Source organism: Thunnus albacares, chromosome 4, assembly GCF_914725855.1.
Source record: "Thunnus albacares chromosome 4, fThuAlb1.1, whole genome shotgun sequence".
Classification (NCBI taxonomy): domain Eukaryota; kingdom Metazoa; phylum Chordata; class Actinopteri; order Scombriformes; family Scombridae; genus Thunnus; species Thunnus albacares.
In genome coordinates this window covers 32,518,248-32,545,878 of record NC_058109.1, presented here as the reverse complement: position 1 = coordinate 32,545,878, position 27,631 = coordinate 32,518,248, and the positions used below count along the sequence as shown (strand labels likewise).

Genomic DNA, 27,631 nt, shown 5'->3' with positions numbered 1-27,631 from the left:
TTTGTTTTCTTTTGTTTGAATTATACTGTGACATTTAAATAATTATACACTTACTTCTCAATGTTACAATGAAAATAACTGCACTGAAGTATAATATTTTTATTATTACGACATACCACAGATGTTAACACGTAAAAGACTGAAGATGAACCCTTTTTCATCTCTTCAGGGAGGATGAGTTGAGGCGCAAAACAACAGAGCTTATGCGAAATGTTAAGGACAATACAACACATAATAACAGTAGTGGCATGAAGACGAAGTTCCATCTTCAATTTGGTTAAAATACTTTAATTATTATTCCAAGGTCCTGCAAATAATTTAATGATTATACAGTGCTGGTGAAGATAAAAATAAAAATTTGACCAGTTGCATGGAAAGGTACAGTAATGTCAGTTGGTTGGTTGGTTGGTTGGTCGGTCTCCCATTTTGATTCCCATCACCCACAGCTATATTGTTTTTATTTAGCAAATGTTAGCATGCCAACTAGCTAAACTAAGATGAACCTGCTACACACAAGCATGTTAGCATTGTTGTTATGAGCTCTTGTTTACAGCTTGTAGTGCTGTTACTTAATATTCTCCATTTCGCCATTTGCATGTGGGCAAAATGTTAATATTTGAGCTGTAATTCTCTGCTCATGTTGCAAATTCACAGTCTATAAACACAACAGGCCATTGTACTCAAGCGGGGGCTGCAGGTCGTGTAGCTACCAGTGAACTGGGCTATTTCGCTTCTCATTGTTAATGGAAAATGGAGAACATTAGTAGACTGTGCTGAACAGATTATTATGACACCAAACCATCTAAGAAGTAATGTGTTGAAACATTTTGGATTTCATACCATGTTGAAAAAAAATCATGGATAATCAAGCTATTGGCTGACTTTATAAAATGCTAATGCCAAGTCATGCTAGTTTATCTCTCAGTCGCCTCACTGAGATAAAGGCACAGCGAAACATAAATTAGGATTATGCCACTAATTTACATGTTAGTTGAAATTCTTCTTGAAAAAGTGATAGCCCTAACAACTTGAGTGTTATTTTTGTAATTATGGCCAGCATTCCTATTGGTTATTATGCAATTGCACTTACTAAGTTAATTGTTGAGGATTAGGAATGCTGTATTTTTGCTAAAAAGAAATTCAATCCACCAAGAAACATGAGCAGTCAGACGTAGCCAAACATATTTGGAGGAGAAAATAAAGCAAACAGTAAAATTATTACCCAAACTGTCTGTTGTAAACGTCTGTCATAGTTTACTGACCAACTTCCCAATTCACCTTTGACCTATCATACTCAGTTTTTCAGTGCAGTGAGGGATTTGGGTTGTGCTGACATTTGGTTTTACTTTCAAATAAAATGGTTTAGATAATGTGAATTGTTGGCTTTTTTGCAAATCTGGACTGTTTGCTTGTGTTTGTTGCCCCGTGTGACTTCTATGTAGTGATGTCGCCTTGTTACCAGATCTCAATTACTTTGGTGAGTACAGTGTGGCCAAACTACAAAGATAAAACCCTAGTTGTAACAAACTGGAATTTTCCTTTAACACATGTTTGTTGGAAACCATTGTTCTTGGCTATATATCAGGCTATGTCGCAAGTTATCTGTACTCTTCAGTCAAATCTCACAGCTGAACCTGGCCTCATATCTAGTCTGTTAACTTGCCAAAGTTTCTAAGCCCTTATGTCCACAAATAGGACAGGTGTTCAAACCTGTACTGTACATTATGTGTCTTCATATGACACATGATGTTGACATGAACTCACATTGATAAGAGCCATGATCCAGAAAGCGTAGGACACCCTGGTGATGACAGTGCCATCAGTATTCAGCGGATACTGAGAAATGTTTTGCAGTGCTGCTCCGTGCCCAGCCAGGCTGCTGCGGAGGTGGTGCAGGTCTGAAGAAGAGGAGGACGACGAGTTGGTGGTCCAGTTGGCGCCCAGGACACAGCTGTCCTCAGCCAGGAAAGGATCAGCCACCAGTGGGCTGACCAGCGCTCCGAGGCCTGTGAAGAAATGCAAGGCCTGGGAGAGACATAAAGATAGAGTCCTCCTTAAAGATTATTTTATTTTACAGTTTGTTTCTATGTGACATCCATTTAGGTGCCAGTAACTTTGATAATGCTTTATTTTTACATATTTTCCTAACATTTTCAGATGGGAACTGATATGTACTGTAACTGTAATTTCATATGGAGGTTACTAGAAAGGACTACTTAATTTGGGACTCATTATAGGGAAAAGTAAGACGGTGTTGAATTTGTCCAGTGCACAGCTGGTCAGCTGAACATGCTGAAATATAAAATCTGGCAAGCGTATAATTCAATAACAGTCCAATATGTATGATAATGTTTCCAAGAAAAACAAACAATCAACAAATATTTACTTGGGTTTAAATGGATATTTTTCTTTCCAGTTATTATGATTTAAGCAATTTATAATTGACTACTACTTTTAAAATCTAAAAACCCTAAATTTACAGGACCCATAATGTGTCACTGTAATGTTTTATAGCAAGTTTTGAAACACTTTTTTCAAAAGGAATTTAGGTTATCTAACTTTAGCATTAACATATGTACATTATATGTTATTATGTCTATAATCTTTTGTGGTACTATGGGTTTCAGACATTTTAACTTTCTATCTTCGTCTTTCTAAACTTATAGTTAACTATAGTTTATTTGCTTTATTAAGGTTCCAGTAAACACTATAATATGTTGTATATTATGTTCATTGCTGTCATTTCCCCTCCCATCACTCTCCTCTGACCTGAAGGAAGATGGCGGAGTCCTTTTGGTACAGCTTCACCAGCTGCAAGTTGGCAATAGTGTCAATCACCCCCATGGCTTTGCCAGCAATGGCCATGGCAATGGACAACAGTACCACATGATGACATAATGGTATGATGGCAAACACGAGGGAGATGATGAGAGTGCAGGAAAAGAGGGCTGACAGGGATGACAGAAGTCTGAAGAAGACAGAACAACCACAACATTATGAAAATTTACGGGAAAATTATAGATTTATATATTTTGATTGTATATTAAACATATTCTTTACTTACAAACTCTATTCTTTTATTATTTATTGTCAATGGTAAGCTGTAAGTCAGTAAGCTGACCAATGCTGTACTGTAGCTCAGCCAATACCAGATAGAAAAGGGAATTTCCAGCGTGTTGTTGCCACAGTAAAGTCACCTTGATGGGCTGCTGCCCCACTAATTTTTATTGACACAGTCAGTTTATCACAGCTTCAACCTCCAGTATATGTCCACACTATCTTCACCTTGTCTCCCTTTTTCCTGCCAACTTTCCACTCTCCTTTTAACCTTGTCCTGGATACCTTTTATTTTGTTAAAAGGACATTTCAACTGTAGCCTTTGATGTGAGGGTACAAAAACATAGTAGTACTTACCAACTCAACCATTTTGTGAAATAGTCTCATTTTAAATTCCCAACAGAGCTTATGCGAAATGTTAAGGACAATACAACACATAATAACAGTAGTGGCATGAAGACGAAGGTACCATCTTAAATTTGGTTAAAATACTTTAATTATTATTCCAAGGTCCTGCAAATAATTTAATCATTATACAGTGCTGGTGAAGATAAAAATAAAAATTTGACCAGTGGCATGGAAAGGTACAGTAATGTCAGTTGGTTGGTTGGTTGGTTGGTCGGTCTCCCATTTTGATTCCCATCACCCACAGCTATATTGTTTTTATTTAGCAAATGTTAGCATGCCAACTAGCTAAACTAAGATGAACCTGCTACACACAAGCATGTTAGCATTGTTGTTGTGAGCTCTTGTTTACAGCTTGTAGTGCTGTTACTTCATATTCTCAGTTTCGCCATTTAAATGTGGGCAAAATGTTAATATTCGAGCTGTAATTCTCTGCTCATGTTGCAAATTCACAGTCTATAAACACAACAGGCCATTGTACTCAAGTGGGGGCTGCAGGTCGTGTAGCTACCAGTGAACTGGGCTATTTCATTTCTCATTGCTAATGGAAAATGGCAGTGTTAGATGTTAAAGCTAATCTGCAGGAGTCAGTCCAGTAAAGCTGCAATGAGCTGTTGATTTATCAATTAGTCAATTGTCAATAGTCAATTGACAGAAAATCATTTCTGTCAATCATGCATTTTAAGAGAAAATGTAAAATTCCCTGATGCTGGCCTGTTAAATGTGAATATTTTGTTTTTATAGTCCTCTATGATAGTAAACTATATATATTTTGTTTGTGGAATGTTGGTCATCTTGCATCTTGAACTTTGGGAAATGGGGATTGACATTTTTACCACTTTCTGACATTTTATAGATCAAACAACTCATTGGTTAAACGAGAAAATAATGGACAGATTAATAGATAATGAAAATAATCAATAGTTGCAGCCCTCTAGTCCAGCATTATTAAGTTTCCCAAAGTACAACAAACTGCATTAACCTCATGACTCTGAGATCCACACTCCGATGTGTGTTTGAGAGAGAGAGAGAGAGAGAGAGAGAGAGAGAGAGAAAGAGAGAGAGAGAGTGTGTGCCTTATGACGTTCATCATCACAGTCTCCAAGTCTAAGAAATATGTGGGTGGTTGAGTGATATGTGATTATTTTCTTTTAAATTTAGGCCAGGATAGTGAGATAAGCCTTTATAGAGGGCAGCTGTCTCACAGCACTGGCTGTGGTGTCTGTCAGGTAGATCAATATTCATTTAACAGGAAATAGACTGATATATGTGTGAAGATGAAGTACAAAAAATCATGTATCATGTATCAAAAAACATCAGATACAAACACACAAGTGTTCATGTGGCTTGAAATACTGTATGTCCCGTTCCACTTCAGACTAGGGCTGGGTGATTAATCAAATTTTATTTTCAATTACAATTTTGGTATTATTTTACAGTGGTGCTGTAAAATAATACCAAAATAGTTTTTATGTCGGCTCCATGGGAAGAAATCAACAGTCCTTGTATTTATTGAGTCATTGATTTTATTTTCCTGCCCACCGTAGCGAGTGAGGGGAGTCTGCCTGTAGTGAAAGAGGCAGCTCACAGACAGACTGGGAGCTTTGATCAATCAATATAGATATGGTTGATAAGTTCAAAACACATGTACAGCAGGATGTTTGTGTGATTTAACAGCTGCTTGTACTGATTATGCTTAGACAGACACGGGGGTCTACATGAGACACTCACAGAGTCTGTGTGGATTACTACATTTAATGAAATGGAAATGTTTCTGTTCCGTGAGTCATGATCTCAATATTGACCAAAATAATCATGATTATAATTTTTGCAGCCCTACTTCAGACACACTCACATTTACATTTCAGGTTACTGTTCAGTGGCTGCTCAGTGTGCAAGGCAAACCACACCGCTGAAACAGCCGACTGACATTTGTGTGCTTCAGATTTGCCAGTCAAATTTAGAATTAAGTCCAACTGTGAAAGGTGAAAGTCTCATTGTGGTTATGGAATACATTTAATAAACCATATTCATTTGTCAACCTTAGGTTGAGGGCTGCAGCAACGATTTCAGAAAATCTCCCACACAGAACTCAACAATGTGAGGAACCTTTTAACCAGCCACCAACCAAACTCTGTGAAATTGTCTGTGTATTTTTTTAACCACAAAATGTCTTCAGTGTGTTTATTAATTTAACTGTTAAGTAAAATTTTTCATAAAATGTATCTGCCTACATTATGGTCTAAATGTTGTTATAAAGCCTTTTCTACACTGCTGCACAGGTATGCAATTCTGGTGGAGAATAGTAACTACCCCTTTTTCACATTTCAAAATTCCCAAGAATTTTAATGAGGACATAACCTTAGTGTCGTGAATGGTAGTTATGGCCTTGTTTTTATGTTCTAGAGGTTGAACAGGAGTGGGCACATAGCTCAACTCAGTCATGTTCATGCTCTATATGTCAGTCTGATGTGTTCATGATAGTACAAGTTGATGGAGCTCAGACAGTCATCAGTTTTACCAGGATACTAGTATACTTAGATTAAATTACAGTATTTTTTAACTTTTAATTGCCAAATCAAACATTTTTTTCTTTTAAAGATATATTTTTATGACCCAACTTAAATCACAATATGTAGAAAAGTACTGAAGTCCCTTTGCCACAAATTGACCTTGCATGTCTTTACGTGACAAAATAAGTAAAAAGTACTGTCACTGTACTGTATTAATCCAGGTTTTGCAGCAACAGAAGAAATCCAACATTTTCTGAAACAAGTTTTCGGAAACAAAATTATGTTGATAAGAAATTTTGATAGAGTTGTCAAAATCATGAGGTATCACACTGATAAAACAGTGTTAGTGTGTTAAAAAGAACCTCTCATTATTTAACCTTTCAACAGCTTTAGATATCGTCAGATAAAATAATATTTACGGACATTATTAGATTGATTACATAAAATAGACTATGGTGACAACAAAGTCCCTGTTAAATGCCACAGACACAATTAGTTTTGAAAGGAGTAGCTACTATATAGTATCTTTTATCACACAGTACTTCAGACATGATAAAGTCAAAAACTCACAGCTGAGTACCACAAAAACACTGTCAGACCGCTGTTTCCTATTCTTAAACCAAGTTTATGTTCAGGTATGTGTGACATCCCTCTTAGTGATCACTACAACCACACTCACGTTTTCTTGAAGAGCCCTCCGACGCTGCTGCCCACCAGCAGGAAGAACTGCTGGGAGAAGAAGACCCAGGTGATCTGTTGCAGGGTGGACTGGGTCTGACATCTCAGGTCCAGGATGGTGGGTCCCAGGAAGGCGATGCACAGGCCAAAGCTGAAGAACACACTCCAGTAGGTCAGAGTATGACGCCAATGGCGCTTAAACAGCGACCAGATCCGCTCGTCCAGCAGCTTCATGTCGTTCCTTCACAGGAGCTTCTACCTGAGCGCTGCACAGCTGCCAACTGCTCATTTACACTGATGGCGTGGCCAGTCAAAAACAACCAAGCAGACTGCCAGGACAAAGTAAACACAGCTTTAGAAGTCACTCAGGCGAGGCACTTCCCAGTGAAGAGCCAGTTATCCTGTTGACGGACGTCACGCTTATTGGCACAATGCACCGCCCTCTTTCTGACTGCTTTCACATCAGTTCTTCTCTGAGAGTTAGGCCATAAAACCATATAGGCTAAATTATTATTTTCCTGTCGCCATCATTCCACTAAAAAAGTTTGTCATTGTTTATGATTCAGAAAAAGATGATTAGTTTTAAAACTGTGGGGGTATGCCAACTGTAAAAACATCAAATATATAGTAAAAGTAAAAAAGTTAAATGTAGTCATCATTCATGGCCCTTAGTGGGCTCTGGACACCAAACTAGCAACCACTGATCTGCAGTCTATCACAGCATCTCTCAGTCACACTGTCCACTGCATGTGTGTGCCTGTTAATAATTTTAAGGCAGCTAAAACATTGTCAGAGGTGTATGCAGGTGTGGGCTTGTTCATTGGTTTGACTTGCATGATAAAGGTTTCTCATTCCTCCCTGTGAGGTTAATGTGGTTTGGCAGCAGTAGGTCAACTGAAATAGTGAGATGAAAATGAAAAGGAGCACCCATCTGCTCCTGTATTTCATAAAGTTGATGATGTTTTTAAAAGTCAGTGTATTGTTGTATAGTTGTTGAAAGGAAATATAACAGACTGTCATTTATCAATTATGTTATATTCAAATACAGTGTAATGGTTTCCTCCTAATTAAAAATCACACTTTTTAAAAATGTTTTTCCCAACATGAATCATTTTGATTCTGTGAATACTGCTTTATATTTTAGGGGCCATGTATAAACCTCCCATGCATGTTTCATTATTATTATTTTCTAGCAAATGTCTGCCAATATCTTGTCTAAATTGTATAAAAATATACCATGGAATGTAAACGGGAAATTATTCCTACTTAGGTAATTGGGTTATCATTAGGCTATGTAATATCGAGTGTAATTGAAAAGTTATGGGAAATGTGCAGGATTGTTTTTATTTATTTGTTCTTTTGAATATAGATTATATTAAAAAAACAGTGATGTTTTAACTGTGCGGCTACATTTTGTATCGCTGCCTTTATCACCAACTGTGCATCAGTCTACAGTAAAAAAAAACTAATGGGATGTCCTGTACTGACATGAAGTAACCCAATAGCACCATCTTGTGTTCATCTGTGATACTGCGTTTGTTCTATATACTTCAAGAAACACATCCTATCAACTCAAAATTATAAAATTAATCATGTAAAGAGCCAAAAATAAAACACTGACCAGGAAAATGTGTTTATTCTTATAGTTTATTTATTCATTAATTAATCAATTATTCAATCAATTTTATGCCTGTTGGCAGTCACAGTACATTCAATTTCTCATTTTATAACAGTGTAGACCAATCACACAAAATATCACATCTCATACAAAATCTAAACTTATCTTTTATAAAACATTTAGACATCATCTGCAGGTTTTTTTCTTTATTTTATTTTAAATACAGTGCTCTATTTTTTAACGCATAAAACTCACTGAGAAAGATGAAAACATCTGTTAAAATACATATATATTATTTCTTTTTCATTACAGTATTTAAAATAGCTTAATTTACCACAACTAAACACAGAGTAATACTTCTGCCACTGAGGGAAAGGAGGGGGAGGTTGGAAGTGTAACAACCACAGCTATACATCCCTCTGAAGTCCCTGCAGATTTGCCCTGAATTTCTCTCCTTGTTGCCTTGACGTTTGCTTGCTTTCACTGACAGGTGAAGAGAGGGTTGGATGGACTCAACATATGACTTCCATCAGCTTTATTCACTTCAGAGGTAGAAAAACTTGAAGCGGCCACTTAACTTTTTTTAACTCTTTAATCTCACACAAACACAAATCCCCCAACCTGCGCACATACGACTCTTCAAATCAGTCTGCAAGCAGGTGCCGGAGTGCTTCAGGGGTTCAGTGCTTTTGAGGGTCAAACCAACAACTGTCTGATTACTGTTTAGTTTTGTGTATTAATGTAAATGAGGCCAGTCTGGCACACAGATGGATCTGGCAAAACAACACAGAATATTCCAGCAAAAAAGATGAACCTGATCCAACTTTTGCCAGACCACAAAGGACATCATCTGGAATTGCCAATCAAATTTATACAAGCGCACATTCCTGGTAGATTACTTTCTACTTACGTGAATGCTGTATTTTTTATTTCATGTTCCTTGTGATCATTGTGACAAAAGATAAAATAATTAACATAAAGATAAGTGTTGGCATGTGAGAAACCTTTAAAGTCATAGATCTGTTACTCCAACCAGTCTTCTAGGTTGTGTTTCATGTCTCACTGGTCCTTGAAGCAACACACTGTATTCAGTCTGAGAACTTGCTTAGCTTCTCTACCTCTGTCTTCCCTGAACGGTCTCAACGTATCATTCCTAAACTCTTACAGGAATCTCATGACCCCTTTAAATCTGTGGATCAAATAATCTAGAGGTGCTAAATCAAAGGCAACTGGACTTGCTGTACATTTCTTAAAGATATTTTGCCTCTCATGCAAAAGGCTTATTCAGTTCTGACTGACTGGTGGGTAGCAAGGCATTATTTATAGGTGTTATGAATGGCCACATTAAGAAAAGTGAAAAGCAAAAGCCTGCTGTCATAGAGGGGCAAGACACAATAATCATTCAAATGGGTATAACAGCGCACACTTTCCTCTAAGTGTCTCCATGAAGGTATTCATGGTGCACTCATTTGTACAAATCAGAATTGATGGGAGTAGTTGGTGAAGAAAAAAGAAAGCTGGAAAGAGAATTACAAATCCTGCATACTTTCACACCTTGGTACAAGTGGCCAGTCACTGCATGAAGAGGTTGTTGGATTGTCAGTTTTAAACGTCTCTGTGGGACCAAGCCCCCTCAATTTAAATATCAGAAAGGTAGGCTTGGAGAGGCTTTTGTACACTGTTCAGTAATCCAACAAGCACTTCATCTGGAGCATGACAACACCTTTTACCTCTGTAAAGTCTTTCACACATTGTAAGTTTATAAGATTACATGTGGATCTTTAGGCCACATGGCAGTCATGTGAGAGTCATTAGAGGCACTACCTCAGTGGTGGGGGAGGGATGTCAGGACTGAACTGTAAATGGCTAATTATTGGTGTCATAGGTCCCCTCCTCTGTTGAGTGATAATTGTTCCAGTTTAGCACAGATGGCCTGCTTCATTGCTCTGTCAAACCACCTGTCTTCTCGGTCCAATATGAATACAGTGTTGTCCTCAAAGTACTGTCACATGTCTACACTAAAACCAGCAATTTTTTCAAATGCCATTTTTGTGTGACAACAACTTGTGTCCACACTAATATTTGCAGGTCATTTCTGCGGAGCCTTCTGACCAAAGAGAAACACTCACAATACAGAAACAGCTAAATCACATCCTCCTCATCCTCTTTCAGTTGGCAAACAACAAACTGCATCACATTCCAGCATCTGGTTGCCACCTGGCTGACCACCTAATCATTATTTTATAGTCATCACATCATCTCACAAAATCAACATAAATTCAGATTTATGATAACAGTTGTGCAGTGTGACATGTGGCACAGGTCCGCCAGTTGGGGGAACTGTGTTGCATGTCATACCCCTCTGTTCCTCCCTCGTTTCCTGTCTCGACATGGTCTGTCAAATAAAGGCAACAGAGTTGACATAAAGGCCTGGGACTCACCACCAGTCATTCTGAAATGAGGGAGAATTTCAGATGAGAAGTGAACAAACAAAAAAACAAAAACAAAGGCATGTCCAGTTGTCTTTGACTTCTAGATATGGACATGGATAATAATGAATAATCTGAAGGCAAGGATGTCGATCCAATCAACAATACACAAGGAAATATTTCATTTCCAGTCCACCATTTATGATATCAGTCCATATTTTAAAACATGTTTGGTTCATGTATAACTCAGTCACAAGAAACAATAAATGAAAATGATAGCAACATTATGATACACGACTTCTTATGTCTTATGTCTGAAAGTACAGCACAGTTTCAGTGACTGGAAGAAAGATGGCAACAGGAAGCCATTAAACAACCTTGTGCATCTCTTTCATATTGCACTGCCAATTTAACAGTCAACTTTGATTACACCTCACAATTTATTAATGTGGCCCCAACCCCATTGTAAATGGCTTACACCTCAGTATTTCCTTTTCTGCTGGATCTCAACAGCACTGGACAGGGAGGATTAGGGAGGGACAGGGAGGGAGAGGGAGTCAGGGCAGATTAAGGAGAGAGGAGAGTGTAGCTTAGCCACGAGCCCCCATCACTTTTGTGTCTGTGGATCATTTTGTCTTCTAGGGCATAAACTTAAACTCTGGGTTCCATCCAGAACAGCAATTAGGGAACTGTGAAGGACACCAGATAAGGAAGATCTGAACATTTCACTTCTGCATCTCTTGAGTGGCAGATAAGTGTACTGTCGAAAGTTATACTGTATGTAGTTTTATACAGTGACTTTTGTGGCCTTTCAGCCAGCTGCTCTATGGATATAGGCCATAGCTATGCAAAACATAAGGGGTAGTGGTGACTCCTACTGAGAGTGATTTGCTACTACTTGTAAGACATACTTCCTCAGTTTACTGGTCTAGGATTAAGGGGTTTTGGTAAAATAAGTGGTCAAATTTTGTATCATGTAAGGTAAGACACAAAGGGAAGGGAGCAGGCTTCAGAGGACACTTCTGGTTTGTGCAAATAGGAGACTATAAGAAATACATACACTTATAGTGAGTTATTTACAGACACAAAGCAAATGTATCCTAACACATTGGCTACACTAGATCAAATATAGATTCTTCACAAGTCAAAATATCATGCACAGTTTACTAAGGCAACTTAAAAAACTGGAGTGAAAGTCAGCTGTTAACACTGTATGTGTGGAACAAAAGCCCACACTGAGTTGAAACACGGGCACGCTGTAGCAAGGCAACATGAATCCATTTATCATGGAAGTTTATATTCACGATGACTCAGATTTTATCTTGGTTCAATGTATGTTACATATGAGTTGAGGTACTGTAAATGAACAGCGTTTTGCTACCATTTAAATGTCTGGACTGCTTTTGATTCCACATGTACAACTTCAGGACTGCCAGGTGACATACACACCTCTAGCTGCCATATTGGTGACTCTTGACTGTGAACTAATTATTTTATCATGGATAAATCTGACTTTGACTAAGTTATGTAAGCTTATTAGTTAGCTAACATATCTAGGCAGCTAACCATCATTTGCTAATGCATTAGCTCTTTAGATTATGCATTAGCTAGCATACAGTACAAGGTTCGAGCCTTTTGTTTTAGAGGTTGGCAACTGCATGGTTAAGTTTCTCTGCTTAATTAGCCTGTTAGCTCAGTTGTAGCTAACACTTTCTGTGAATTTGGGGGTTTTAGCAACCTGGTAAAACTTTAAACAGATCCCTGTATTTTTAAACTCAATATGTATAAATTTGATTACTTGTAGGCCAACAAAATAAAAACTAAATCAAATTTTCAGCATTTCTCCACCAGAATTTTACTTGACAGTATGGAGATGGATTAAAACAGCATTTAGACCTTTATGCTGGGAAATAAGAATTACAGAATGTGTAGTTAAACAATTACCAGTATAAATTAAATATGAATAAAAAAATGGAGTCAGAATTTTTCTGAAGGTGGTGGGAGGTGTGTTGGGGGACCTCATGACCTCAGTATTTGTAACAGCCTGACTACGGCCCTGAAAGCACCCACAAATCCCAGAATGAGAGGATATTTTAGGATTCAGAGGGGCCACTGGGCCCAGTAAGAAAATCAAAGAGTGTATCTTTAAGCTATATCTTGGTGTTTTGGTGAAAGACAAACCTAAACTTTAGTAAGACAAAACATTAGCAAAATTTGGAAACAAACTGACCTTATTAGACTTTATTTAAAACTGTACCAACCTTCACTCACACTGCACCACTCCCATTTCTGTTTGTCCCATTTGTATTCAGGCAATACTTCTGTACACCTGCAATTCTGTGATGGTTACAGATGTTGTAGCTACCATAGATGGCCAGAGTCCTGGGTTTGCTCTGGATGGAAATTATATGTGGTAATACTATGTCAGACAAGTTTGTGTATATATGTACTGTATAACAGAGCAGAGCATTTTATTTACTTGCCTATTTTTTCTTGGAATGAATATGTGTGTCGGTAGAATATTTATTCATCTCTGATGTGTGCAACTAAGTAATGGCAGCATGTTCAGTGTCACTGATTGTGCAAATGTGAGCAAATATATGTGTGTGTGTAGGGGGGGGAGTATATCTCAGCTCAGTCATTTCACGTGCAGTGCAAGTTTATTTCCGGAAACCCTGTGTGTCTCCATGGTCAGCTGCCATGGAAATAAGTGAGGGCACATGAGTTTATGTTCTCATGCAGGTGTATGTTTGTGTGTGTGTGTGTGCATGTTGGTGAATGTGCTGAGCTGTGTTGGCCTTTTTGCTGTTGTCTGAAAAGGCAGCTCCTTTTCTCTGTGTCTCTGTTCCTTCTCTATGACCTCTAGAAGATGCTTTGCCTGCGGTTCTTTCCTCGGCCTGGAGAGAAACAAATTGAAATTAACACTTATTCTAAAATATACTGATGGATGTACAGACGGATGACAAAATAAAGGAAAAACCAATACAGGTCTGAATGGTTGACCCCTACAGTGAGGGGATCTTAGCACTCTGTTATGCCGTGGGGGGCATTTTGTTGGCCTGGTTTGGGTCCACTTGTTCCCTTAGTGGGAAGTGTTAGACAGTGCTCTCCACCACCATCATTAAAACACCAAATGAGGGAATATCTTTTTGAAGAATGGTGTTCATCCCTCCATAAGAGTTCAGAGACTTATAGAATCAATGCCAAGACTGAGAAACACCATTCTTCAAAAAGGATTCCCTCATTTGGTGTTTTGATGATGGTGGTGGAGAGTGCTGTCTAACACATCAGTCCAAAATCCCCCATAGGTGTTCAACTGGGTTGAGATCTGGTGACTGTGAAGGCCATAGCATATGATTCACATCATTTTCATACTCATCAAACTATTCAGTGACTCCCTGTGCCCTGTGAATTGGGGCATTGTCATCCTGGAAGAAACCACTCCCATCAGGATAGAAATGTTTCATCATAGGATAAAGGTGATCACTCACAACAACTTTGTATTGACTAGCAGTGACTCTTCCCTCTAAGGGGACAAGTGGACCCAAACCATGCCAGCAAAATGCCCCCCACAGCATAACAGAGCCACCAGATCCCCTTACTGTAGTGGTCAAGCATTCAGACCTGTACTGGTTTTTGTCACCTGTCTGTATATGCATAGGCTACATTATTTTTGACGGCGATGGTCAACAGAAGATACATTTTCAGGAAAGCATTGAATTATCATTTTCACTTAAAAGACTTTTCCCCATGTAACCTTCATCAGTGAGTCTTAAAAAGAATATTAAGAGCTTATTAAGTATATAAACTAACAAATGTAATCTGTATTGAATAAGTACTTGAATAAGTAACTTCCTATTTATTCTCATTTTCTTTTCAGTTCCTCTGGGACTCTTCTCTGTGGTATTTTTATTTGTGTGAGGGTAAACAAACTCAGCATGTTGGCTTCTTGCAGACCTTAGCTAATTAGCAGAGTACATCCGTAGACATTTCAGCATTTCAGATGTTGCGGTCAGGAACTTAACAGCCAGGTTTAATTCAGACAGTTACAGTTGCGCAGTGTTTGAGTGGGTACAAGAGATACAATCCTCTTTATCCTTTTATCCAGTAAACTTGAATTATCTTCATTAAATCTGTTAATTTTATCATCTGTAATATATAGAATGTGTAATATATATAATATACTATATGAAATGAAAGTGGCATGAGAAAAGCTTGTAGTGTAGTCATATTATGTTGAAACTGTGTGGAGGGTACAGCACCTAGAGGCTGAAACACTGAGCTGCGGTGGCCTGGGTCCTTCTGGAGCTGCACCTCTCTGAGAGAAAACACTGAGGCAGCTAAAACAAGAAAGGGAAAGCAGAGGACAACTTTAGAGCATAAATACAATAAGATTGCAGCCTCTGTTTTATAAAGGCTTTAATAACAGAATACACTGACACATTTTGTTGTACAGTACACTGTAACCTTGAGGTTGTAGCTTGACATAAAAACGTGAAAGACAAATGCACAAATCTGTTAATCAATTAGTCTGAAGAGAAAAATCAGTTTGGTGCCATGTGTTGAAGCTTGGAACACAAAGTGAAAACTAGATTTTATAGTGGTAGTCTATATGTACTGTGCAGGACACATTTTGCAATATGTAGTACTTTCTTTTTAATGCTCATACTTTTGTAAAATTATATAGGATAAAATGTTTCTATGGCTTTGGCCTAAAATATGTAAATTATACAAGAAAAGTAAGTGAGTGTGTGTGAGGCAGTGGTGACCAAAACTGTGATGAATTACTTATTGAAAAAATAATTATGTTACTAATTACTAATTACTCAGCAGCAAAAGAAATCAGTTACATTACTTGTTACATTATTTCTGCTACTCAGCCCAGCTGAGGTGTCTTTAAGCAACTCCGAAGCTTCTACACGTACACCTCATATCTTTTCTATTACCACGTGTAGAAATAGAAAACAGAGACATTGTGGTTTAACAAGAAGCTCTACAATTTGGAGGAATTTGCTGACCATCAACAGCAAACCAACGTGGTGAGTACAGCTACCCACACCTCCATCCCATGCATCAAGTGACACGCACAAGACCAATCTGTTTAATGAATGTCCAGAGATCAAGCTAAGATCAGCCTTCTATCCAACTCCCAGTAAAACAGTGACCAAGCACAGAGGATTAAAGCAGAGATCCATGAACAAGCTGGGGAAAATGGACTGCTTACAAGCTGTTCTGAGAAGAATGGGTCAGAGGTAGTAAAGAGTGAATGGTACCCCCTTTTATTATTAATGCAGTTTTGTTGTGGTTTTTTTTTTCAATGTAAAATAATTCAAAAATAAATAAATAAAAAAAAGTCAAACAAACAAACGAACAAACAAAAAACAGTGACCAAGCCGATTCCCAAATGAGAAAGTAACGGAGCATTACTGTAACAAGTAAATGTAATGTAGTTACTGAATTTCAAATTGTGATCCCTTACGATGAGGTTTTTTTGTGTTGTTGCTGTTTTTGTTAGCTTTTAAGTAGCTATTTAGCCAAGCTATATCTTCAACCATGCAGTCTTGACTCAAGAGATGAGCCACTGAAAAGCCTCCTAAAGACCATTTTTAAAGCAGACATCTTGACATTTCATAGCAGAAAAAGCACAGGTTTAATTAATTATGCTAATAATGATGCCTAGTGCTTGGGACACATAAAGGAACATAATCATTGTTAATATAATTAGTTCCACCAGGACTTTTCCTGACATAGTCAAAATGTCTGCTTTGAAAAAGGTCATTTGCTTCCTCCAACTTTCCCTTCAGGTGTCTGTTAGTGTTTTCAGAGTGAGACTACAAGAATAGTTACTCTTTTCCATGAGACAATAATGACTAGCTGTTAAGCTAGCAAGCTACAAGCTAATGAAGAAGAAATTAATCTACGAGGCAAATAATTAGCCACATGCAAAATATGGCTCAATATTAAAAAAGATCTCTGCTGGCATAAAGATTGACCTTGATTTTTTTTTACCTATCCCATAATAACTGTGTGTTGTCAGGCCTTGTTCCTGTGCTGGCACAGTGCGTATGGAATTTGACCAAAAAGCACAGGAACTGTTTTCAGAAAGGTTACTGCTGAGATGGCCAAGTGGTCACCTGCATTAACAGTACAAGTACAGTTCACTTTTCACTGTCAGTGTTGCCAGGCTTTTATACTGTGTGTACAGTATATGTGTGCATATGTCTTACTGTCTGCCAAATTGTGTATGTTGTCTCCCAGACTCAGGAAGTAGGGGTGCCGTAGAGAGGCTTCAGAGGAGATTCTGCTCCTGGTGTCGTACTGCAGTGACAACATAAAAGCAGATGATTAGACCATCTCTAAAATCACAGTTCTTTTCTGCCCTAAATTCAGTTGGAAGGTCATATTGTCTGTGCTTTTGTCTCATACCAGCAGTAGAGCAGACAGCAGGTCAATCCCCTCTGTGTCCAACCTGATGAGGAAAAAGACATTTTTTTACAATGAAGGTTCAGGGAAAGATTATATGCTGATACCAATAATAAAAGTGAATTCAGAAGAAGCCCTAAAGTGAGTAAAGTTTTCATAAAAGTGATCATTTCATTCAGAAGTTTCAAACTTTAATCAAACCAGATATTTCTCCTCCCATAACCAGGAGTTTGACATGATACCACCATGTTAACATTGACATGGACAAACTGGGGACTGATATGTCTTTCCTCATCTGTCACCACTCAGCTGAACAGACTGAAACATACAGTATTATGCTGGATGCCAGGGGTTACATTTACATTAATTAATTTGGCAGATACTTTTGTCCAAAGCTATGAACAAATGAGACCTGACACAAGAAGTAGCATCTAAGTGCCTAGCAGATTACTTTTTTTTCTTAGAAAGAGCTCCAGAAGGATTGAGAGAAAGAGGATATTAGGTGAGAAAGTACTCTCAGAAGAGGTATGTCTTCAAGTGATTTTTGAAGACAGAGAGGGATTCTGCTGATCGAGTTTGGAAACTCATTCCACCACCAAGGAACCATCCAGACGAAGAGTTTGGATTGAGATTTTATGCCTTGCAATGTCAGTAAGACTAGTTGTTAATTTGCAGATCTTAATGAAAGAAGCGGGCTCATAAACATGAATTATGGAGTTCTGGTAGGTGAGTGCAGTGCTAGTGGCCACTATGTAGGTAAGCATTAGTGTCTTGAACTAAATGCAAACAGAAACAGGGAGCCCATAGATGGCATAACCCTTAAAGTATATTGTCGCGGGTTCGCTCAGACAACGAGAAACTTCAGCATGGTGATTTTTTATTCACACCAAGTTCCCCCAAACAAGAGTGGCAAAAATATTTACAGTGCAGGAGTGGGAAAAAAAAAACCTAATAACAAAAAAAAGTATTTACACAACAGAATTCACACTGGCAGTTTGTCACCCACATTGTTACTTAACCACGACCAAAAACCCAACCAACCTAAACGAGCGGAGCTCCCCTTTATATATTCTTAGCCCCTCCCCCGGGCAAACCAATTAACAAATTATAGACTCCTACAGTCAAATTTGACAACACAATGAACATAAATTCAAAAATCAATGATATATTTTGCATACAGGAAAAATGGCACTAATTGCCCTCCATACAGCGATGGCCAAATACCCCCAAACCAAAATAAATCATAAAATATCAGTTCATACAATGTCGATGGTATAGTCCATGGTCACCTGACCCTCTTAAGCGCGCCACCAAGCGCTATATATAGTGTGTCCAGATAATGCCTCAGTTTGGCCCATGCCCGGAGGCAACCAGAGGCAGCAGCAGCAGGTAAGTGGATATGTGTGTGTGTCGTGCCAACGCCGAGTGTGCAGAAAAGAGTTCGGACAGTGGGGAAAAGTTTGTGGGAGTGCAGGACCGCGGGACACAAGTGCGGGCCTGCAAGGAACAGTTTTAACCGGAGCATGGCTCCGCAGGAACAGTGGGAGCGCTGCGCGCTGTGCGCTTCTGGCACCGGCACTCTCTCCCCGGCCAAGAGAGAGAGAAACGCACGCCGGTTAGGGCATGACGGAGCGTTCACGGGCGCCCCGTCACATATACATACACTTTTTTTTTCAAATTTTAAAACAATACTGACATGCCCATGTACATTGCAAGGATTATTGGTTGGTTAATTGATTTAAGCAGCAGTATTAATGAAGCCTAAGTGTTACCTGGGCACATGGTTGATGAGAGCTTGAGGTCTGTATTGAGGAAAGAGGTAAGACCTAAACTCCTCATTACTGCTGATACCTGGCCAAGTCTCCTCTGTTGGAGTCCCTGAAAGACAAAAAAACATCATGATGTCAGAGGACACCACTTTTAGATTGGCCTGTAGCATATTGTTATCTTGTGCTGCTGTCTTACCAATGAGCCTGAAAATTAGATGTAGTTCCTCCTTCACTGTGGCACCAGGGAACATGGGACGACCTGTTGCCATCTCATAAAGGATACAGCCCACACCCCTGGAAGAGGAAGGAGGAGATGAAGATACAGGGAGGAGGTGCACACAACAATTAGGAAAATCTAGGTTAGGTTCTGTTCAACAAGAACACACTTTTCAAAGAGTGCTGATCATAAGTGCAAACAAGCATGGTGTGAGTGGGCACAGTGCAGCCTTTTGTTCAGGATAGCATGCTGAAGAGGCACACTGTAGTCTGATGAGAGCTAGGTGAGCTCATAAAAGGCTGTCATGTTGCCAGAGAGCCATGTTTAGTCCTCAGTGGTTTACCAGAGCTGTGCAGGTTTTCTCACCTTGGCAAAGTACTAATGAGCAAATAATGAAAGTGAACGCAGAAGAATTTCACTCCACTGTATGACTAGTGAGTCATCTTTCTGCTAATAACCTGGGAGATTTTAATAGAAGTGCATGGTGATATGGAAGAGTCATGGAAATCCTGGGCAATCCTCAAGCTTTTGGATATTCATGTAATACATCAAGCACACAGCCTCGCTCAATACCAGGACTAGCACTCATATTTTTTCCCTAAGAGAGTTTAGATAATCAGCTGTGTTCAGATCCAGATCCAGGATAAAACTACGGTTAGTTTGGAGAAACATTAGGTCAGGGGTCAGATGAGAGGACTAAAACCACCAGTAGGAGTCGCCAAAGTCAGAAATCTCAAATTTCTACATATATAGACCTAAAGATCTTAGTTCTCAATTTGCAAAATAATATGCTTATTCAAAAATATCAGTGCAATGAGTGGTAGCACTCCAGTCGGTGAGCAACAAGACATCCTGCACCATATTTGATTTTTCATGGTTTATATTAACTTTGATGGAGGAAACCTTTCTCAGTCATGGGAAAAATTTATTTTTTTGTTACTTTACACTCACCTGATGTCTTTTTTCCATCCCTGTAGTTGCTAAGCGGCCTGCCTTTTATCCACTGAACTCATAATTTCAACATTCCTCTTGTAATACATTTTATGAGCTGCTGATTGACTGAAAGGCCCAACATGAGAGACTGTGACTTGGACTGTGTGTATAATAGTCCTGATCCAGAGCTTAGCAACAATGTGTCTTTTATATTTTGAGTAATTAAAGTGATTTACACACATGAACAATTCTCTTTGAAATTCTCAGCCTTACATTCAGAGCCTGAATTAGTACTAATTTCATGCAATACACAATATATACAGTACAATATTTTTGCATATAAAATGTGTATTAATTGCATTAAATGTGCATAAGCAAACTAGATGCATATTATTTACAATCTCCACTTAGATTTGAAATGTCTAGAAGCCCTCATATTCTCACAAGATAACGCTGGTGGTTACAGTCACTCAACACAAAGTGATTGCTCCAGCAATCCATGTCTTACAGTTTGTATGTGAGCAGATGCTCATTGTGGCATTGTAGATCATGGATCACTGTTAAAGGACAAAAAGAGAAGAATCCTTTCCAGCATGCAAGAACATGTTGGAATACTGATAGTCGAATATACATATTGCACTACTCACCACATGTCAATGGGTGTGGAGTATTCTGTGGAGCCCAGTAGCACGTCAGGGGGCCGATACCATAGAGTTACCACCTCATTCGAGTAGGTCTTAGTGGGGACGGACTTGGCCCTTGCCAGACCTGGACAAATACAGCACAGTCTGGGTTTAACTGGAGGTTAGCAGTATGGATTCTGCAAAGGTATTTGTTGCTATAAATCTGCGTTTTGTCCCAAAAAGTCCCATGAAATTATAACCACTGTGTGTCATAGTAAAATTTACTTAAGTCTTGTATAGTTTTGTAAAACTGTGTCATCCAAGAAAAATGTTATAATAGTCCTGATATGAGACCATTTGCCGTGCTTAGGTAAAACTATTTATAAATCAGGGAATACTGGTGGGTTTATCTGCCCACTTCCAGCACCATATTGAGAAAACTCAGAAAGAGGGGCCACAGTTGCTAGGATACAGGAAGTAAGGGTGCTAAAGTAATCAGGACAGAAGATCTCAGAGTGGCAGTAAAATATAATTGGAAAGCAGTTGTGGCAGGAAACGTGCTATCTTATTCCCAAATGTCTGTGTCTTTATGAGCACACTTGCATTTGTTGATGTCCGTATGCTGTATGTGTTTGTTTTCATTCCTACCAAAGTCGGCCAGTTTGAGCTCGCCCTTGTCGTTGATGAGCAGGTTCTGAGGCTTAAGGTCTCTGTGGAGGATTTTTCTCTTGTGACAGTAGGACAGACCACGCAGGAGCTGGAACATGAAGATCTGTAGGTGAGAAATGAAAATGATGACGATGTTGATGACTTTCCCATCAAAAAGACATATACAAGATTATTATGCAATATTGATTACTAAAGGCATAATGTAACCTATGATCAACTCTCATCAATAAATCAACTGAATTTACCTCTTCCTATTCAAGTCTTCCCTCTAACCCTTCCTATCCCCTTTATTTTAATTTAAGTCACAAAATTCATAGAGGTGTTCAGAATCATTCAGAATTATTTTTTTAGCTGATTTTTTTTGTTTTCATGCAGTTATTTATTAGTGGCACAGATGTAAACCAATTCAAGTTTGTGTCTATCTTTGGTGTATAGATGGGTTTCTGAGTCATCAGTGAGCATGTGCATACAGGTGGTAGAAAACAAACTGGAATGATTGAGAGCTTATGAGAACGTCAGCGTGTGAAGTTGTTTTTGTGTCTTAAATTGCACGAATTGCAAAAGTAATGGATGGAAAATGATCCCAATCAGGAAACCTCCTAGCTTCACTAGTCTGGTCAGAGCAGACATTTCATGCTAATGTTATTTTTGTATTTTTTATGATAATGTTATTTGTGTGAGGGGGGTATCTGTGCTTTTAACCAGTGCTGCTGGTTGATGATTTGGGACGTTCTCATTTCTCACCACCCGTAGAACTTTGTGTAGCTCTTTGTAGCTGTGTGTTGAGCTTGTGAGATCCAACGTGGCTAATAATACAGCTCACCTTAACGTTATGCATGCTCATGAGATTCCCACAGTTGTCCAAGTACTGTTTCAGGTCGCTGTCCTGTAAGACACAACAGCGACACTCAAATCTCTCCATATTCCGCTTATGTAGTTGAGGTCAACACCTTTTGAACACCTGCATGCTACATGTTAAATGTACTCACAAGATACTCAAACACCAACGTGAGGCAGCGGTCCGTGTGGATGATGTCGTGCAGCGTGACAATGTTTGCGTGTTTTAGGTTCTTCAGTAGAGACACTGGGTGGACAGAAGAGGGACAGATGAGTTGTGTTTTCTCCAGGTGCCTTCAGAAAAACAACAGTAGAAACACCTACAAAAAAAACTACTACACCGCAGGGCTGTTGCTCTGTCATTAGCTTAGCTGTAGTTTAAGATTAAAGACAGGTTTGAACCGGTGTTGTGTGGAACAAAATCACAAATTCTGTTAAACCTCACTGTTGTGTCCTTAGAGGCTGCGGTTCAAAGTCCCCCTCCACTCAAATGTTGTTCACTTGGATGTTTGAGCTTCACTGTGTAGAATGATGTATGTGCAGAGTTTGACACCAGCAGGCTGTTTTCAGGTTAATCTGCTGAAGACGGAAAGTTTCTCTGTGCTCTCACCTTAAATCTGAGTTCATGGTGTGTACCTATGAGCATGATTTGTGACATCACAAATACTTAGGTTCAAGTATACAACTTGCACAAGTGCAATGTTGAAACTCGAAGCCTCCAGTGCACATACACTGGACTTTACAGTGAAGTAGGAGACATCTTGTGTCCAGCAGTTAAACTTCTGACATGAACAATATTGACACATTCATAGAAAGGAGTAAATGTTAACTAATTAAACTTCTTTTGTGGAAAAACCATATGAGGCACAAGTAAGAGTATTTTATATGTCTTAAAAATGTCTGGGGGAGGATCTTTAAACTTTGTCTAAACCCAGTTGATGTGTCCTGTAGAATTCCCCAGAGCTCACTGTCTCTGAGGTTTCAGACATGCTCTGACAAAAGTTTAAGGTCAGAGTTGAGTATAAGGATAGATTTCCATGGATCAGATTATTTTATCAATTTTAAACCATGTATGTTCTTATGAAGGCAACTGTATTGTGAGTCCAATAATTGAGATTTCAGCCTGGACCAAAGTAATGGACTGATGTCCAGACAGAGATTACCATCCACAGAGCTGTGCTGCAAGTGTTGCTTAGCTTGCAGCTATGTTTTAGACTCCAGCAAGTTCTGGTTTAGCTCAACCACAGCAAGGCTTACCAAATGTTAAGTTACACAGCGACAGCCGCCTCCACATCAAAATGTATATGAAGTCATATTTAAGTGACACTGACAGTCATAAATGTGCTCCAATCCGTTCCTTCTCCCTAAAAAGGAATTATTATCCACTGGAGGGCAGCATCCCTGGACTGGAGAATCTGTGTGTGTGTGTGTGTGTGTGTGTGTGTGTGTACCCTCTCTGATAGCTGTACAAGGTGCTCCCTCCTCGTGCTCCAGCCGAATCTCCTTTAACGCCACCAGGTTCTCTGTAAGTTTGCTTCGCCCTTTGAACACTGTGGCATACGTCCCCTATGAGCACAAACACACAGGTATACTTTAGGTATCCAGCTCTAGCTGACATTCTGTTAATACTGCATTCTCAAGAGCTGTTACTCACATGCTAGCAGGTTTACCCTTTTCTATTAATATAGACGGAATAATGTGGCTAATTTGATTGGAATCTGTTTACTTTCGCTGAGTACTTTCTCACCATCATCTGTAGCAGATAAAAAAACAGTAAAGCTTTACAGATAATTAATCCCAACTGACTGAATGAGGTTTTTAATTGCTATCATCCACAAGCATCATCAAAACATTACTCCAATGTGATGGAAGCATCTCAAACAGGCTTTGTTTTAATCTGTTAATTAAATGAAGATGTATTGCTACATAATTGTTTTTGATTACTGAAAAAACTGCTGGTTTTCCACTGCAGGTAATTCTTTTTTATAATTGGTTTGTAAGTGTTCTAATTACTGTAGATCAACTACTGCAGGCCGAAAAGAGAGCACATCTTTTCAGATATTGAGCAAACGAATAGCAGTAAAATATGTACTTCTATAATGACCAAATCTGCAAATAACTGTAGCTCCACTGCGTGTAAAACAAACCAAAGACAGGGCAGGTTGTGTGAACCACATGGGTTATGATAATTGAATACAAAAACAGCTCTTCACAATCTCTCACCGCTGCTGTTATCTGCTGCTGAGGCTTGTGACTGAGAATAATGCAGACAGTTTCTGTCACTAATCATTCCTTACTCCTTGAGGCAATAGATGTTCTCAGATAAATGGTGGGGGGTTCAAGTGCATCAGCTGTGTCACGCAGTCTTACAGCCCTCCTCATCCGAAGCATGTCTATGCTTTGTGATCCTACAGAAAGCAACATGGCTGATCGCATGGAGTGAATGCAGATTTAAAACTTTTTATTCTTGTTAAGTTGAGCCAGCCATGCAGAACTGATGAAAGAAAATGGACACATGGGTATACTGTATATATACTGTATATACTTGTTTGTCTCATTTAGGCATATAAATAAGGCCTAAAGCACCCTGCATGTGTTGTACCCATTTTGACAGGCTCTTGGATCCCTGAGAGGCTTGGCTCACAGAATGCCTGAGAAATGTAATGAAAACTCGCAGACAACTTGAGGTCAGCATGGTTGACATTAAACACCAGGGAGACGCTTTATTTTCAATTGATAAGGTTCACTTTAGCTTCAAGTTATTGCTCAGTGGCAGCAGCAGTGGGTTTAGCTGCTGCACACTCATTCCTCAATGGACTGCATGATAGCCACTTCCATCGTCTGTCTGAAAATTATTAATAGGTGAATGTTTGAGTAATTGACGTACCTCACCCAGTTTGCCGAGCTTCACATATGTCTCCAGTTTCCCAAAGCCTATGTCAGACTAGAGGAACAAAGAGAAAAAGAACAGATTAAGCTTCTGGTATCAGAAGTCATAGTTTTGTCTCCTGATTACACTTTCAAAGCACCAAAAGATTACATTTGCATACATTAGTTAATATTTTCTTAAGTTAATTAAGAACAAATCCTTGTTTACTCTGTTGACCAGGCGGGAAACAAAATGCCTCTTGATGGAAAAGTGTGGTTAATATAAAAGAAAATAACATTCTCATTATAACAATAATAATACAGAAGAAGGCAAGATAAGAGGACTCCTCATTTGCAGAGAGAAATTATGCTCTGTCATATGAGCCAAGATGTTTACTGGCTCAACAGTAATCTATCAAATAAACAAGAAGCCAACATAGTTGCTAAAATGAGATTAATATGAGGGTTAACTAAACAAAAAAACCTGTAAATATGAGGCTAAATATGCTGTATTTAACTGAGCTAATACTATAAGCCTGTGGTCATTTTGAATATGAGCTCAGGTATATAGATAAAGATAGAGTATATATGTAGCATATGAAGTATGTAGTCATGTAGAGTACTAACCAATGAAGCACGTCGAGACATGCGACTGAGAGGTTTGCAGAGCGGTGAGTTTTCACTCTCCAGCTGCAGTTTCTTGAGAAACTCTGGAGGCAGGCGGATGTCCATGGGCAGGGACATGCGCTTACTGACGTCCTGCAGGCAGTCAACAGACACCAAGGTTACAATATCCTGTCTGTCCGACTGTCTGTTGTAGATGTCGAGATTAGCTACCTTGTTAGAAGTTTGTTTTTAAAACCACATGAAGCTAATGAAGTTTGCCACTTAGCAAACTTGCGCTCATTTTGCCAGTGTAAAGGACATGTGGACATGGTACCACTTTTTAATAGGTATACTGTTTAAAGGGTTTATAAGTAGTAATTAATTTGGGGTTGCCAACTTGTGAAAATCGCTTTGTATCTTCCAGCATAACTTGCTCTCTCTTCTTAATTAGCTCTCTAAGGAAGGATCCTCCAACTGAGAATTTGACCACTTGCCGTCTTTAAAAGACTCAGCCCTCACTGGGCTGCATGATAGCTACTTCCATCGACTGTCTGAAAATAAGCAATGTTTGGGTACAATTTAGGTCAATATAGCACTGACACGATACTGGGTTAAAGGAATAGTTCCCATTTTTTGAAGTTGGGTTGTATGACTACCTGCAGTAGATGGGGGTTGGCTGGGCTCTTCCACTACAGTAATACATGAAGTCTGGATTTGTAAATGTTGATAATTTCGTAAATGGATTTTGGTCTGAAAGGTCTGCAGCTCTTTGCAAGAAGGTAAGTGGCTGAATATCGGAAAGGTTGTCCTGATGAATAAAAATTATACACAAGTCAAAGGGATTTTTCACATCCTGGCAACCATAAAATTGTCCTTATGACTTACTGATTTATAACCATATAGGAATTTGTTATAACTTATTAAAAATTGTATTAGAAAGAGGTACACACATGTCTTAAGCTTGTCGAATAAAGCTACAGTATGCAGATTGTCTAAGCCCTCAGCCCTCTCACTGTCGCACCATTATTTCTGTCTTCACAGCACCAAGTCTTTCCTGAGTGCTTGCTCCCCTCTGGCATAGCTTCACTTGACTGTCTGGTATGAGTTGTGTGGAGTATGAGAAAGACTCTGAATCACACTCGCTCCGCAGGGATGTTTTCTGAAAAGGTGGAACCGTGAACTCTCTCACATTTCCAATAAAAAGGTCTGGTGCTGTGGGGAGGGTTAAAAGCTTCCGAGGTGACTCATCTCAGTGAGCTGGCAGAGGTGGAAATGGCGAAACGACTCCTGAGGAAGAGTTTACACAAGAGAACAAACTACTTGTGGCACTGATGATATCTATGTCAGACTGACTTTTAATGCTTTTAATGTGCACTTGAACCAAGACCATTTCCCATCAGTGCTTCCTTTGTAATGCAAATCATTATTAACTTTACCATTCTGTAAATGTGGAAGAAAAGCTTGGTAGCAAGTAAGTGCAGCTTGACCAGAAACCTAAATGAAAACTTTGCATTTTAAGTCCCATGTCATATTAATCTCTTCCCACAGCTGTTCTTCAAGACCTCTTCTTACCTCCATGGAGAAACGTCTGTGCTGGGCCTTGCTGTGGTAGTGGAGGTGGGACGGGGACTGAGCTCCCGGTGTGGTTGGTTCAGGGCTCACTGGACTGGCATCATGAGATGGAGGACCCAGCCTATCTGGAGTCAGGCCTGACACACAAGGGAGAGACATCACATTTGGTCAGCATTTGTAGATTGATGACCAATTAAAGGAAAACTACCATGAAGTATTAGAGCGCTAAGTGGAGATTTTGCATCTGTAAAGGCCACAGTATGTGATTCACGCCATTTTCATACTAATCAAAGCATTCATTAAGCCCTCATGCCCTGTAGGGAAGCATCTGCATTCATTATATTTCTTCACTCATTTATTTAGGTCTCCCTGTAGTTAGTTGCTACATACTGTCCTTTAATCACACAGCTAGAG

At 39.1% G+C, this 27,631-nt stretch overlaps 2 protein-coding genes across 2 annotated transcripts in view; both read right to left on the bottom strand.

Moving 5' to 3' along the window:
- mfsd4aa (major facilitator superfamily domain containing 4Aa) overlaps positions 1-7,429 on the bottom strand; it is a 39,991-nt gene extending 32,562 nt beyond the window's left edge. Inside the window, exons 1-3 of the mRNA XM_044349002.1 lie at positions 6,655-7,429; positions 2,770-2,968; positions 1,765-2,025 (exon numbers count right to left, since the gene is read on the bottom strand). Of these exons, the coding sequence (XP_044204937.1) occupies positions 1,765-2,025; positions 2,770-2,968; positions 6,655-6,887 (693 nt within the window). The 5' untranslated portion in view covers positions 6,888-7,429. The remainder of the gene's footprint in view (positions 1-1,764; positions 2,026-2,769; positions 2,969-6,654) is intronic.
- Positions 7,430-8,282: 853 nt separating this feature from the next.
- The window catches only part of cdk18 (cyclin dependent kinase 18), a 51,183-nt gene continuing 31,834 nt past the window's right edge, over positions 8,283-27,631 (bottom strand). Inside the window, exons 3-16 of the mRNA XM_044349005.1 lie at positions 27,218-27,354; positions 25,667-25,798; positions 25,059-25,115; positions 23,623-23,737; positions 22,324-22,418; positions 22,158-22,220; positions 21,314-21,437; positions 20,690-20,810; positions 19,089-19,186; positions 18,896-19,001; positions 17,127-17,169; positions 16,928-17,018; positions 14,963-15,040; positions 8,283-13,597 (exon numbers count right to left, since the gene is read on the bottom strand). Of these exons, the coding sequence (XP_044204940.1) occupies positions 13,563-13,597; positions 14,963-15,040; positions 16,928-17,018; positions 17,127-17,169; positions 18,896-19,001; positions 19,089-19,186; positions 20,690-20,810; positions 21,314-21,437; positions 22,158-22,220; positions 22,324-22,418; positions 23,623-23,737; positions 25,059-25,115; positions 25,667-25,798; positions 27,218-27,354 (1,295 nt within the window). The 3' untranslated portion in view covers positions 8,283-13,562. The remainder of the gene's footprint in view (positions 13,598-14,962; positions 15,041-16,927; positions 17,019-17,126; positions 17,170-18,895; positions 19,002-19,088; positions 19,187-20,689; positions 20,811-21,313; positions 21,438-22,157; positions 22,221-22,323; positions 22,419-23,622; positions 23,738-25,058; positions 25,116-25,666; positions 25,799-27,217; positions 27,355-27,631) is intronic.